The 14,470-nt window shown below is 40.0% G+C and overlaps 1 protein-coding gene across 8 annotated transcripts in view; it reads left to right on the top strand.

The window, feature by feature from the left end:
• The window catches only part of ANKRD44 (ankyrin repeat domain 44), a 99,052-nt gene that overhangs the window by 26,890 nt on the left and 57,692 nt on the right, over positions 1 to 14,470 (top strand). For 6 of the 8 annotated variants that reach the window (XM_031554151.1, XM_031554150.1, XM_019616970.1 and 3 more), the window contains exons 1-2: positions 6,144 to 6,215; positions 11,658 to 11,736. In XM_031554151.1, coding sequence (XP_031410011.1) covers positions 6,159 to 6,215; positions 11,658 to 11,736 — 136 coding nt within the window. In that variant the 5' untranslated portion in view covers positions 6,144 to 6,158. Of the gene's footprint in view, positions 1 to 3,880; positions 3,965 to 6,143; positions 6,216 to 11,657; positions 11,737 to 14,470 lie in introns of those variants that run through there. The other 2 variants (XM_031554149.1, XM_031554153.1) reach the window with 2 other exon arrangements.

Raw genomic sequence — 14,470 nt, 5'->3', positions numbered from 1 at the left:
TTTCACCTGGAAACATAAGCAATTCTTGGGGCAGCTGATAGACGACGTAATGAAAAATGGGAGGCAGCCAGGAGCTGGAGCCAAGGCAGCAGCCTGAAATAGGCCTGCTAGGAGGCTTGCTTTGCACTGCCCGTGCTGATGTGTCAGAGGTGGTATGAGCAGGAACACTGGGCTCAATCTTGCAGTGCACATGAAGTAGTCTCAATGGTTTCCTTTTTCAGTGTCGTGAAAGCTTGGCTAAATAAATGTTGTTACAGTTTCAGCTGTCTCAATGTATGGTAGCACCTTGCTCCATTTCTTTATGATTTCCTTTCCTTTTCACTTCTGGGCAGCATGTTGATCATCCTAAAAAGTCCAGCTCCAGGGACACAAAAATAAGGCAAAGAGAGTCCAAGTTTGAAATGGTTTGGAGAGGGTGATCAGAGAAGGGGGTAGAGGGAGGTAATGAGAGGTTGCAGGGAGGCAGAAGTGCAAGGGGTTTTGGTTGTGCTGGTTTACAGGCGGCATGCTTATGGGAAAGGGTACAGAGTATTCTGGTTTGCACATCACTCACTAAATGATTAATTGATGTCACGTTTAATTATAGAATCAGCTCCATCTCTGTCTGGCAGGAGGTGCAGTGTGCTGTGGTTGGGCTGCGTGCAGTTGTGTGTCTCGCTATACTGCCTTGCCAGCTGAGGAAATATGAGTTCCCAGACTCATCCAAATGCTCAGTTCAGTAAGATGCTTTAATGCCGTTAGAGCAAGCTAGTGGTCAATATATAACTTCTTTTCACTCAGAGGAGTGAAGAATAATTGTATCAAACAGACACAGAGACTATCCTTGACTCATCTGCCTCCTGCTCCTGTCAAAATGAGAATTTGTATAAATGAGTCTTGAAAAGTCCTTGTTAGTGAGTCAGGATGCCTAGAGTCAAGACAAAATAGTTAACGGACGTTACAGTTACTTGACAAAATACTAACTGGTTTAGGAAGCTGGGGGCTTCATCAGCTGCTTTGACAGTAATTAAAGTGCTGCACGAGACAGTCTGTGCAGTGCTTCATCTCATCTGGGATTGCAGAACCTGGTAATGCAGCATACTGATAATCTGCTTTTCTGTGTGCTGTCCGTTGGGTGTATGGAGGATAATAAGAAGTAATGGAGAGAGTTATTCTTGTTAGCTGCTGGTGTATATTTTCAAAAAAAACAAAGGTGAACCCTCCAGCTAAAATTCTCTTTAAGAATTTGAAGGCTCTGGAGAACTGAGCTGATGAGACAGCTGTTTGTCACTCCGTGTACCCTTATTTAATTCTAGTAATAGAGACTCATAAGCTGTGCTATTTGCTTTCTGTTTTCTCTCCAGCTTGATTGCTTACCAGCTTTTAAACTTGAAGAATGCTTAAGGAATGTATTCATGCTAATGGAAGAACCCACTGATAATGCTGTCACAGGTTTTAGACACGATTTAAAAAAAAATGTATACTCTGATAGCTAGGAAACTTTGTTATCCACCTTTCAGGAATAAATAAGTTATTTAAAGGTGAAGTCATTCATGCACAGGTATGGATATCACTGGAGATCAGGAGTGTAGTCTCTCCAGGTCATTGGATATCTGTCGTGAACACACACCTGACTGCTCAGGCTCTGCGTTGTTGCTGTTGGCTGGTGAACAGTTGTCAGCAAGTGCTGACCAGCAGTTGCACATTCTCACCTCTGATTCCCAGCTGCAGAAACAGTGCTCCAACATGCTTCTGACATGTTTTTCCTAATCAGGACATTATATGTGCCAGGCATCATACATATTCTGACAGGTCTTAATGCAAAAGGTGTGAAAAATTCCTTAACAGCCATATGCTTCTTCCTTTAAAACTACTGCTTTTAAATACAAAGCCAAATTACGAAATGGCAAAGTAGAAAAATGGCCACTTTGAGCCAATTGCACAGCAGTGATTCGATGCGTATTGATCTATGCTAGTTTTATCTGTTTTATTTTCATGTACAGGCTGTGATCTCTCTCTGCCATCTTTCTCTCACTGTATCAGTTAGCAGTGATTGATCCCAATTCAAGGAATTTGTAAAAAGTAAGTCTCATGGGGAAAAAAAGAGCTGAAGGAATGAGGCCTTTGGAAGGATGTAAGCTAGTTACCTCGTGTGTATCAGCACTGTGAGAGTTACAGCCTACTTCAGAGGCAGAATAAATACTGGGTTCTCATACGGCAAGCTCAATGTAATATGTTGGATGAGAATTGAGACTTATGTGTATGCTGTAGGTCTCAAGAATGCTGTGTTAGTCTCAGTCAGGTTTCCATGTCAAGTAGCTGATGCTAATTAAACAGGCCAAGTGTTTCCTGTAAAGCCAAGTGTCTGATGGAGGCCTCTGGCAGATGGAAAAAGCGTCAGACTATCTGACAATATACAGTATTTTACCTTCTCCTGATGAGAAGAAAAATGTTACGTGTAACAGTATTCACATGCTTCTGAAGGAGTTGTTCAGATGCTGATCCAAGATGCTGGCAATGTCTTCGTCACTGGGTTGTGTTGCTATCCAGCTTGAAGCTGGGGAGTTCTGTGCTTGTCTGCTTTGTTATATTAGGAGTAATGCAGAAATGGGCAGATCTTAATCTTAGTTAAATTCCAGTATTTTTGAGGTTGGCGGATGGGGGAAGATGTTGCAGGCTCAGAGCTTTGGCTTGGCATCCCCCAGGGAATGCTGTATGGCTCATCCGGCATGGGCTGGTAGGAAGCATGGTAAATGTCCCAGTGAAATGGCATATTTTTTTTTCCTATTCCAAAAAACTGCTGCAGTACACAAGCCCACAGTGCAATGAGGCACGTCAGGCAGCTGTGGCAAAAGATGCTGTTTTAGTTCTTTTTCTATCAGAGGTGTGGCAAGAGTGGAATTCCAGTGTGAATCTTTCTTAAGGACATAAGGGATTAATGTATCTTAAAATAGACACTGCCAACTTAGAAGTGAGTTTTTCAGATGTGATTATGATGAATATTGCAGGGAAAAGAATGGGAATAATAATGGTATTTGGGATAACTTGTTTACAAGATTATTACATTCCTCAAAGCCTGGAGAGCTGTTGTGGTTTTATGTGCTCAAGTAGCCAGGAACATTTCCATTTTGCAGGGTTATTTTTAATTCTGGTGATCACATGGCACCACAGATCTCTCTGTTGGTTGCTGGGGTGGGCAATGAGCCCCCAGACTGGCTGGCACCCACCTTCATGAGGGGGGGAAGGGTGTCACTGACTGTGGGGTGGGCAGCTGGAATAGGGGCACCTCCTGTTTCTAGCACGTGCTTATCATCAGGGGACAGGTAACTTTGCGGTTGTGCAGCAAGTCCTCAACCACAGCATTCCTTGCCCCTGATGGTAGCTATGTCAGTGGAGTAAGTGTGGCATATTGCTTCTCCTGTATGCCCAATAATTTATTTACGCATTCCGTCTAATTACAGCATAATAATAGACTTGAAACAATGTGATAATTATTTCGTTTCTTGAGTGGTTAAAATTAACTGTGCTCGTTGCATATTTATTCAGTATAAAAGATACAAAATGTTTAGTAATTGTCCAGAAATTCATTATCTGCATAATGTTCTGTTTCTAAATCTGTATTGCATAGCCATTGATGTGTCAGCAGCAAGCATACAACAATATCTGATGTAATTATTTTTTTCTGTACATGCCATCTCAGCTATTGGTGTGTTGTTGACAAAAATACTGTTTGGATGGGAGTTCCAGTTTGTGCTGAGATGCTGTTGTTAGCTTAGTACTGAAGTCTTGCTCACAGTGCGTATGGACCACATTCACGAGTGTTGGGATAAATAATATGTTATCTTTTTAAGTAGGGAAGAAATAAACCCATAACAGTGTACCTTTTCCTTTGTTTTACCAGCCTCCACTGGTCCAAGCTATTTTCAGCGGTGATCCAGAGGAGATACGGATGTTGATCTACAAAACTGAGGATGTCAACGCCTTGGTATGTGACTTGGGATATGTTTGTGATGGGATTTGTAAGCGCCATGCCTGTGAACTTTCTCAGTGACAATGCTAATCGTGTCCTTAGCAATTAGCATGTAGCAGAATGGAAAATGTCTTAAAGTTAGAGGCTGGGGGCTTCAGCAGAATCCTCATTATTCATCTGACATAATTGTCTCCAGCAGGTGATTTCTAAGTGTATGGTAATGATTCCAAATGTGCAGGTCAAGGAAGGACATTGTTTTCTTGCATATTGAGAAAATGAATGAAAACAGCTGAAAGCTGCATGTTTTATTCTCTGTAGAGTTTCCTTTTTGGAGGAGTCTTTACAAATCAGGAGCTTTTATTCAGCATCTGACTGTTACTTGAAACAAACCTTAACTAAAGGTCTCAGCAGTGAGAGTAAGGAAGCAGCATCTTGGCCACTGCTTGTCCACAGAGAAACTGCTGTTCTTCAAATTGGCTTATTTTAGATAGAGCAATGGTAAGCAGTTGCAAACAAGTAGTAGTTAAGTGTTTTAACAGAGAAAAAACTTTCCACTTGAGCTTTCTTTTTTTTTTGCACATTTTCTTTTTTTTCCGTAGGATTTGATTTTAGCTTAAATCTGTACTGTTAGAAATGAATCCTGCCAGTCTGGACTACAGTTTGTGGCCTCTCAAATTGGTGACAATATCAAGCGGAACTGGAGTGGTGTTTTCTGGGTGTTTTTTAGACTTCGGAATCAGCCTTCCTTTTCTTCATGTCTTTCTCTGACATAGAGTCACTAGTTCATTCAGAGCTAATTCCTGCACTTTAGCCTGGTGCAGCCATGGCACTGCAGCTTTTACAGACAGGGTCCTGACATCTGGATCAGAGATGCAGAGATGCAGGAGAGGTGAACGTATTCAGTTCTCTGTCAAGTGGATGGAAAGATTTGCTGCTGTTTTTAATGAGGAATTTGAGCAGAGGAAGAAGACCTTGATGTGAGGCTTTCCTTGTGATTCATTGACTGCTTGTTTTATTGAAATATCTTCTCAAAAGTGCTGGCTTAAAGCATCTTCTACCTTGAGCTTCTTCCGTATTTGTTTTCCCTGATCATCTTAAAAATTATATAAAACAAAAATAATAATAATAAAAAGTCTAGTTGAACATGATAGTACTAAAATTTCCTTTGTATTTTGTGTTAGCTTTTCAAAGTGTTTCTTGTACAAGGTTATAGTAGGCTTCTCAAATGTTTTTATATCTTTTGGTTGCAAGTGTGCTGGTGATGGTTGCTAGGGAGATGCTCTCATCTGTCAGGTGCAATGTTAAATGCTGAATATGTGTTTTATAGATGAGCACCATAGTATTTAATGGAAAGAGTCAGTTGAATGGTTTGCCTAGAATCCTATTTAAGTTAGTAACAATTGGCACAAGAATATTTTGACTGAGCAGCTGTTTTGTCTTTAGTAGTAATTAGAAAAATACCAGTCAACACAAAGTCTGAAGATTGTGTTTGGAATAGTCTTTGCAGAGAAGTGTTAAATGCCTAAACTGTCACTAAAGAGAGATCAAAAGACAGCATGTTTTGCCCTTGTGCTGTCAACTGGCTATCTGTGATATGTGCTTACATTTCTAATTTAAGGGTGTTTTTAATTACTTCCATGCTAGTTTCTCTGGTGCTTGGGTGCTTATGTGAGAGGAAACTGGCACTGTTTGGTAATGCTTTGTCCTTTGTTGATCATTTTTCTTTGCTGTGTTAGTACTGAAATAATTGAAATGTAAGTAGAAGAGGGAAATAAACCTCTCTTCTTGCAGCAAATTTTCGGGATTTCTAAAGTTTTATAGATTTTAGAGTTTTTGAGGAAGGCAGAAGAAAAAAGCCCATAGAGAAACTATGCAAAATGAGTGAAATATATGCATGTTTCTTAAGAGAAAATTTACCTTAGGGGAAAAAAATCAGAACAAATCAGTTTAAAAGGTTACTTTTTTTTTTTTTTCCCCCCTCTGGTCAAATAAGTAAGATCTTTCCAAGCCAGGAAGCACGTGTTTATGAAAACAGCTGCTTTCTGGGCGCTGTTATAATTCTGACTTCTGTTTTGCAAGTGAGATGCAGCTGCTTGGCTCAGAAGCGTGTTTTCAGGTCATTCAGCAGTCACTTTGACCTCCTCATTTCCATGCTGTGCCTGGAGGTACGTGGTGCTGCTGTGCGTCACTGAGGCACGGGCAGCGTTACATGTGGCTGACGGTGATCAATGCTGTGTTATGGAGGACTCAACATGCTGCTTCCCTGGTAAGCCTGGGCTGCCTGTGGGTAGCGTTCAGCAGCCTGCTCTCCCAGGTTGCACGGGGCATGGGCTATAGCACCATGCACACCACTGAATTAGTTTCAGGCAGGAAAACTGAAGGAGGATCTTATCAATGCTTATAAACATCTAGTGGACTGGAGTCAAGTGGATGGGGCCAGGCTTATTTCAGTGGTGCGCAGTGTCAGAACAAGGGCAATGGACACAAACGGAAATGCAGAAAGTTCCATACGGACGTGAGTGTGACAGAGCACTGGAAGAGGCTGCCCAGAGGTTGTTGAATCTCTTTATCTGGAGGAGGTAAAAACCCACTTGGATGCTTTCTTGTGTGAGCTACTCTAGGGAGCCTGCCTTAGTAGGAGGTTGGATTTAGATATTCTCCAGAAGACCTTTCCAACCCTCATGATTCTGTGCATTTGGCTCATTTTCATTCAAGCAGACGCACTGAGCCAGCAGGTGTAGTGGAGCTGATGTGACTCCTGATGGGCCAGGCTGAAGCCATGTTGAGGGATAAGACCCTTGGGCATTGCCTGCCCACTTCTGCCTGCAGATCTGGTCAGTGAATATGGCACCAGCAGAGACTGCAAGGCCCTGCACACATGCACAGAAGTTACATATATATACTTCTGCAATATTGCTAAGTGTGCTTTTTGGGATGGTGCAAATGTTTGACAGTACAAGTGTGCACGTTTCAGATTCTGAATGTGAAAGGCTTTGCATGCTTAGGATAGCTAATGTGGAAAACAGCTTATCGTTTAGTTTAGAGGGACATGTTTGACTTGGGACAAAGAGACAAAGCCATGTGGTATTTCAGTCATCTTGGGAATCAGGCCTTTGCTCTCATCCATGAATTATTTTTTTTTGGCACTGTGGAGTCTCACAGGAGATAAAGCTATCCTGGAAGCAAGTGACTGTCTTCTGGAAGTGCTCCTGCCATGTTAGAAAGCTTCCAAAGGAATGGATTCAGGATCTTTGGAAGGCTTCTGTTTTGTCACCGTAGGACAGTTTCTTATGAGCTAACGGCCTGTGTTGTCAGCAGGTTAAATTTTTATAGAACAGTAACACTTGTCCTGTTTTTTAGGCTGCAAACCCACCTGTAATTGAAAGGAGAGAGTTGAAGAGGTCTGGTACCCACAGTTTTTTCCTCTAAAAATAATTTGATTTAAGTAACAAAATGCACTAAACTGGTAAAAATCAATTTATCATTGCAAAAATAGTTGAAGAATAAATCTCAAGATTTAAGCTGAAAACTTTGAAGTAACATAGTAAAATCAACATAAACATGATCAGAGTGAGCACAAAATCTTTTTAATTTGGCCCTTGAAGGACAGCAGTAGCAGGCAGTGAGATGGTGCACAGCTAAGCCCTTTAAAAGCATGTTTTTCTAATAAGGTTGCAGATTGCGTATCTTTGTCAGACCCTTGTTTATCAAATTCAGTTTAAAAGAAGTTGCATTTCCCTTAACTGCTGTAAGTAATTACTTGCAGTAACAATTGTGGCTGATGTTACATAGTAGAAATACTGTTAAGCATCTTATTTTCTCACAGTACTTTCCCATTTAATAAGAAGTGCAGTCTTCCTATTTTTTCTCTTTGACAAATTCAAATACTGTGCATTAACCTTGCTGTTCTTGTAAGTGAAGAAGAAATGAGAAGACGTAATAGGAATAATCTGTGCAAGTATCTGAGACAAGAGTAGGAGTGTATATTGGAACACAATCATCCAGTGCTACCTCCTGTAATGCACTTCTCCAGTGTATTTTCTCAGTCTTGGTACTTAATTTAAATGTTTATGTGACCTCCTGGTTGTGACTGGTTGCTTGGAGGTGGTAGGATTCCCAACACTTCTCTCAGCTCTCAGTGATGTCACCTGATGAATGCTGTTTCTGTGGCACTGTGCTGAACCATTTCTTCTGGTTTCTCAGGCAGATTGATTACAAAACGTGAATGCTGACATTTATCTTCTGTTGAAGTCCCTCTTTACATTGTAATAATAAATAATTATGTCCCCCAAATGATCTCATCTGAACAGCTGATACAAAGGTTCAAATCTTTTGCCTACTTTGAGATACAGGCTATGCTGAGGAGAAACTGCTGGCCTGTTTCTTGATGTGCCTGAATATTCTGCATAGGATGGTATGATTCATGTGAGCCCCACCATGTATGCTGGGGCTCCGATCCAGTAAAGCACTTAGGACTTAATCTGTGGTGCACCTTATCAGTGCCACTGGGATCCCTTCAATAGCTGAAGCATGTGTGCTTTTCTTGTTGAGGCCCTTTGCTCTTGATCACCTATTTGTTAAATTCATAATTTCCTTTATTTGTAGTTAAAAAATAAAGAAGTACAGATAATGTTAACTCTGAATCATCTCTGAGAACTGGTGTAAGCCCCTAATAGATTTTAGTGAGACAGTGTTTGTTTCAGCTTCTCTTTACCCATTGTTTAGCTTATCTGCCGTCTCTTACTGACCTTTCGTTCCTCTAAGAGCTGCACTTGAAGTAGGCCTGATTGTTTGTCTTGGTGCTATTTGTAACTCTGTTATCACTCCTACCCGCCTCCCCTTTCCTTGCCTCATAATGTATTTTCAGTTTCGGGACACTGCCAAACTCCGTTGCTGAAACAGCAGATTTCCTTTTTTAATTCCCATTTCTGTTTGTAGCCTTTGGTCTTTACACTGGTGACTTATTTTTTTACTCCCTTTTAATGCCTCTGCCACAGAATGACACCTGTAGCCCAAAACCTGGACCGGATGCAGTGCTGGAGCTTTGCAGACCTTGATAGAGTGGCTGGCGGCTCTCAGGAGGACACAAGGAGCATGGTGGGACAGGCAGGCGGGTGCTCCATTTCCTCTGCATTTCTCTCAGCTTTGAGTGCAATGTAAACAGGAACTTGAGAGTTTTCCTCTGCTCAGTTTCTCAAGGCTCAGCAGCAGGCATCTTGTTGGCACTTCCCACAGAAGCCCAGAAGACGCTGCCTGGAGGTCTCTTGTGCTCATTTGCCTACATTGTACATCTTTTTTTTTTTTTTTTTTTTTTTCTTCTGGAAGTTTGTGTGAGGATGAACTTGCTTTTGCCTGGCTGAAGTAAATGGAAAAGGTTTTGACTTTTGTGCCTAAAACTTGGACAAATCAATCAAGTAGAATTTTATGATGGAAACTTTTCTCTGAAGACTTTATTCTCATCTATAGTGAACAGATTTTGCTTTGATTTATAAAAACAAAAGCTGAGATTACTTATAGTTAGTTACTACTCCAGTGGTGGAAGCATTCTATCTGTTATTCTTTTCCAGCTTTCAGACCCTTTAGTATCCTTTTGGTTTTAAAATGCTACTGCAAAGCAGAGCGTAACAGTTCTACTTTTCCTGTCCTTTCCTCCCTGGATTATCAAACTTCTGTCAGGCTTGCAGTTTAGTACAAAATATTGTTTATTCTCAACAAAGCACTGAATAGCCTTGGTTCCTTGATATAGAAGATTTCTTGTTCTTGCATTCTTAGCGTTCAGCTTTAAACTGTTTCAGCTCTGTTGGCAGACTTGGCAGTGTAGCAGGAAGCTGCTGCAAAATTTATCACTGACAGGTATGACAGCTGTTAGAAATACTACATTGTAATAGGAGAGATTCGTGCATTAACTTTAAGAAGGTAAAAATAAATAAAACTCATTCTTTTCTTGCACAAATCTTGCATGCATCCTAGTAAATGAATGCAGTGGATAGCATTTGGGTAGCAATGAGAAGCAGTATTTATGAAAGTTGACAAAAGTTATCTCGATGTTTGAACTCTTGCAGCCCATAGAATCTAGTCCACAGTGGATGACAGCATGGCAGGTCAATAAGCAAGCAGATTAGCCTTGGTGAAGCTTCAGCTCTTGTTGTAGTAATTTGAATGTATAAGAGAATCCAGTTTATTGTAATTTTGGTTTCTGGGCAGACGCTGTTGGATGTGGAGCTCTTACAGAGTATGGCCCCTGAATCATCCAGTGCTCCTGATTCTGAAAGTGAAAATGGAGAACAGCTTCATATTGCTGTAAATTGTGTACGGTATGAGGAGGTGAAGCTCTCTGAGGCATCTTGTCCCCTGATCTGGGGCCGCAGAATTTGAGGACAAATGTACATTGTGTATGATTGGGGAAAAAACATACAAATGTAAGACTTGTATGTAGCTCATTCTGGACACCAGTGGCTTTCTTGCACAGCTGGAAAACAATTTTCAGCATTCGCATGACAAATGATTCCGCTGTGCTCATTTGTTCACATTTATAGCATACTTTGAAGATAGTCCAAAATAGCTTGCAGTTGATGACCTCTTGGGTATGTTAAAAGAGATATTTTACTTGACAGACTGAGAGAGATATTTCAGGGGGAGAGTGCAAATACCAGTAGGATTTCTCTGCTGGTATCATTTGCGGGAGGTGGTGAATTTGTTATCAGTATTGAGTGATGGTAGGCTGTAATTTAGTAAATTTAATTGATAAGTCTCTGAGAACTTGGTGTATTAGTGGTTAAGAGGCCAAAATGAAATACATTTTAGGACTGAGAACAGAGGTAAAACAGTATGATAAGCAGTTTTAGCTGTTGTGATTTGTTGCCCGTATCATCACATTCAGCAGTTTCTTTTAAAGACTTGTGTTCTGGAGTCATCAGAATGAAGGAATAAAAAAGGTTTTTTGTAAACACCGTGTTTATAACATATGAAATGATAAGAAGTCTTGAAACTGTAACTTCTTAATCCTGAAAGTGACAGAAATCAAAAGAAAACATCTGTGCTTTGTAAGTTCTATGCAAGATTATCAGTAATTTTTAGAAATGTAAAGCTGCAGTCCTAATTGGTAATATTTTTCTAATTAGTGTTTAAGGTTTCATCACTGTGTACAAGTCCATTTCTGTCTGCATTAGTCTATGAGAATTGCATCTTGTCTATGTATAGTTCCAGACCATCTTCCAAAGATGCCTCTCTCGACGGTGAGGCAATACTGTTGATGCAAACTGCATTGCAGTATGATGTCTACAAGCATCTGAATTATGTTGCTACAGTTTTCAGTTGCAAATCTTTCCAAAAGAGACCCAAGACCCATGTCTCTCATGTCTAGCTGTGTTCAAGCTTTCCAGGATGTGATGCAATGTGCAATGTGATGGATAGTTCATCTAAATTTGGATTAAATGAGATTTTATCTACCCGTATAAAGGATTTCAGAGTAAAGAGAATTTCTCTGCTAGGTCTGATGGAACCTGGTGACAAAATATTGAGGATTTTTGCAAGGAAGTGTTTTCTTCAGACCTTGAATTCTGTTCTTTCAGGAGTTGAATTTGCGTTTTTAATCACAAACAGAAATAGTTGTAGAAAAATATACACCGTGTAAAAACTCATTGCATGCTAATACTAATGCTTGCAGTCATCAGCCATGTTTTATAAATGTATGGTCTATGGCTTTTAGGATGCTGAGAAGCGAACTCCTCTTCACGTTGCGTCATTTCTTGGGGATGCAGACATCATTGAGCTTCTTATTTTGTCAGGTAAGTTAGCACCTCTCTCTGCCACTAACTGTTAAATTAATTTTAAATCTACAAGAAATAAATAACAAAACACATGAGAGTGAACTTTGAGAATAGAAATTTCTAGATTTCATAGAGCTGGTTGCAGTTGTTTGCAGACTTACAAAATATGTTTAATTTGGGTGGTATAACTATAAAATGTACTGTGACTGAATGAAATAAATAGACAAAACAAGTAGTTTTTAAAGGCTTCTAAAACTTTCAAGCTGGTAATATTGTGGATTCAAATGCATGCAAAAGTAAATACATATTTGAAATGTGGACTCTAGTCCTGGACCACAAGCCAAGAATTTCTGTTATGCAAAAATGAGTATGGAATAATAACAGAAAGTTATGAATGCGTTTGAATAAATTGTGATTGGTATTTAGAATTGAAAGGGAGTCAGGAAATTGACTTGGAGAGTAGAAACACTGCAGTAGAATGTATCTAAGTAAGAACTTGCGAATCTGTAATAGAACAACAGTTATCCTTTGAAACTACTTAATACTAGTTGATACTTGATTTTTTGAGATGCATATTTTTGTCCATAGTCTCAGAAAAAAAGAGAAATTGGTCAAAAAAAGAAAGTGAGTAGACAGTTAAATGTTGTCACAGTAGAAGCAGCATGTGTGTGTGTGTGTGTGTGTGTGTGTATTCAACACAAAATATTGTGTGCACGATATTTTTTTATATTTGTACATTGTCTTAAGGTATTCTAATCAAAACTAAACTATATTAAAAGTTTTCTGTAAATGCTCATATGCACATAAATATCTTTGTGTAACGGTTTAAATGCTTTGTTGATGGGTGCCCAAAAGGCTCATCTTGGATGTTGTCATCTAATGTCACAGTCATAGAATGGCTTAGGTTGGAGAAGACTTGAAGATGATCTTGTTCCAGCTCCCCTGCCATGTGCAAAGTTGCCGACCACTATGTCAGGTTGCCCAGGATCACAACCAACCTGGCCTTGAATGCCTTCAGAGATGGGACATTAACAACCTCTCTGGGCAACCTGCTCCAGCACCTCACCACCCTCAACCTTTCTTGATAGAAGAGGTGCTCCAGCCCTTGGATCATCTTTGTGGCTTCCTCTGGACCCATTCCAACAACTCAGCATCCTTCCTGTACTGGGTACAGGAATCTAGATGGGGCCCCACAGGAGCAGAGTAATGGGGAACAATTCCCTCCCTCTCCCTGCTGGCCACTCCTCTGTTGATGCATCCCAGGATACCATTGGCCTTCCAGGCTGCAAGAACACACTGCTGGCTTCTGTCCAGCTTTTCATCTATCAAGACCCCAAAGTCCAAATCATGAACAGAATAAGCTGTTTGTATGCATGGGGCCTGATCAGTGATTTGGTGATAGGTGTTCAAAATACCTCATTCTTATTCATTTATTTATATACTTAAGTAGTGTATGTGTGTGTGAGAGAGAGACAAAGACTAAAGTACCATCTTAACGTTGAACTATAACTCTAGAACTCCCCTATTTTAATCTCTCATGACAACACTGCTGGTTTAACTTGCTGTAGATTTTTTTCTTTTGAGTTTTCAATAAGAATATAATGCCAACCTTCCTTCCTTTCCATAAGCACTGTGAAAAATAATGGTGAATGTTTCCAAACTCTTTAAGCAACGAAAAACATGATCAGAATGTCAGAAGAAAGCATAAAGCAGATGTCTCTCAAGAAATACATGTAATTCATGGTAAACTCCTGGATATGCTTGCAGATTTCAAAAACAGTGTTCTTCTAAACTGGAGAACTGTAAAAGGTAAACTTAAGGTGACTTAAGAGTGTGGGATGGGAAGGAACCTTATGGTACAAATTTCCAACCCCTTGCAGGTTATCTTACTGTATGATTCCTGCTATATGATACTTGAATTTTAGATCTTACAAATTATTAGAATGCCTTTTCAAATGACTTCCATATTTTTTTAGTGAAATTATTTAAGAAAGATTTGAAACTTTGAACTTGAAAATAATATTGTCTGGAAGGAATTTCTGGAGGTTACTTGATCCAGCTTGTGAAAGAGCTTTTGTAGCCCAGAACTAATAGTTCTGTGAGCCATTGAAGAGAACCAGCTTTTCTGTTGTCTAGCAAGGTGAAAGTGCCGAATGAAGCTTCTCCCACAGCTGAGTTACTCAAAGCCTTTGAACTTTCTAGATGCTTTGATATCGAGCATGGATTGCAGTAATGCTTGTCTTCTCTCTAAGGTAGTATGATGCATGTAGTGGATTCACACTAGCCATTTGTGTGTCCAAGACCCTAAGACCAAAAGGACCAAGCCCCAAGCCTTTTTGCTTGGCAGTAGCACCATAGGCAGTGCAGCTGTCGATGTCACAGTGCCATATACCCTGCAGTCTCTCTCCAGCTGCAGACTCTGCTGCTTTATGATCTTCAGCTTTGTTGCTTGCTTCACCTCCTCTATCTACCTGCATTGTTTTTCATTTTGTGCAGACCATGTCTCCTTGTTGAATAAATCAAGGGATGGAGGAACAGATATTCTAAATGTTTCTTTGGACAGAGCTAGCCTAAGCTTCATTTGGTGAAGGAAGAAAGAATTCATTTGCTGTAGCTATGTTTTCTCTGTATGTTTTTGAGGATGTCTTGAATAATCTAATTGTTTAATGATGGCAAGTAGTTTGTCATCCATCATAAATTAGATTTTTCTGCTCTAACCCTCACGGCAGCAAAGTATTTAAATGAACATTAC

This window comes from Meleagris gallopavo, chromosome 7 (genome assembly GCF_000146605.3).
Source record: "Meleagris gallopavo isolate NT-WF06-2002-E0010 breed Aviagen turkey brand Nicholas breeding stock chromosome 7, Turkey_5.1, whole genome shotgun sequence".
Taxonomy (NCBI): domain Eukaryota; kingdom Metazoa; phylum Chordata; class Aves; order Galliformes; family Phasianidae; genus Meleagris; species Meleagris gallopavo.
This window is presented reverse-complemented; position numbering and strand designations above follow the sequence as displayed.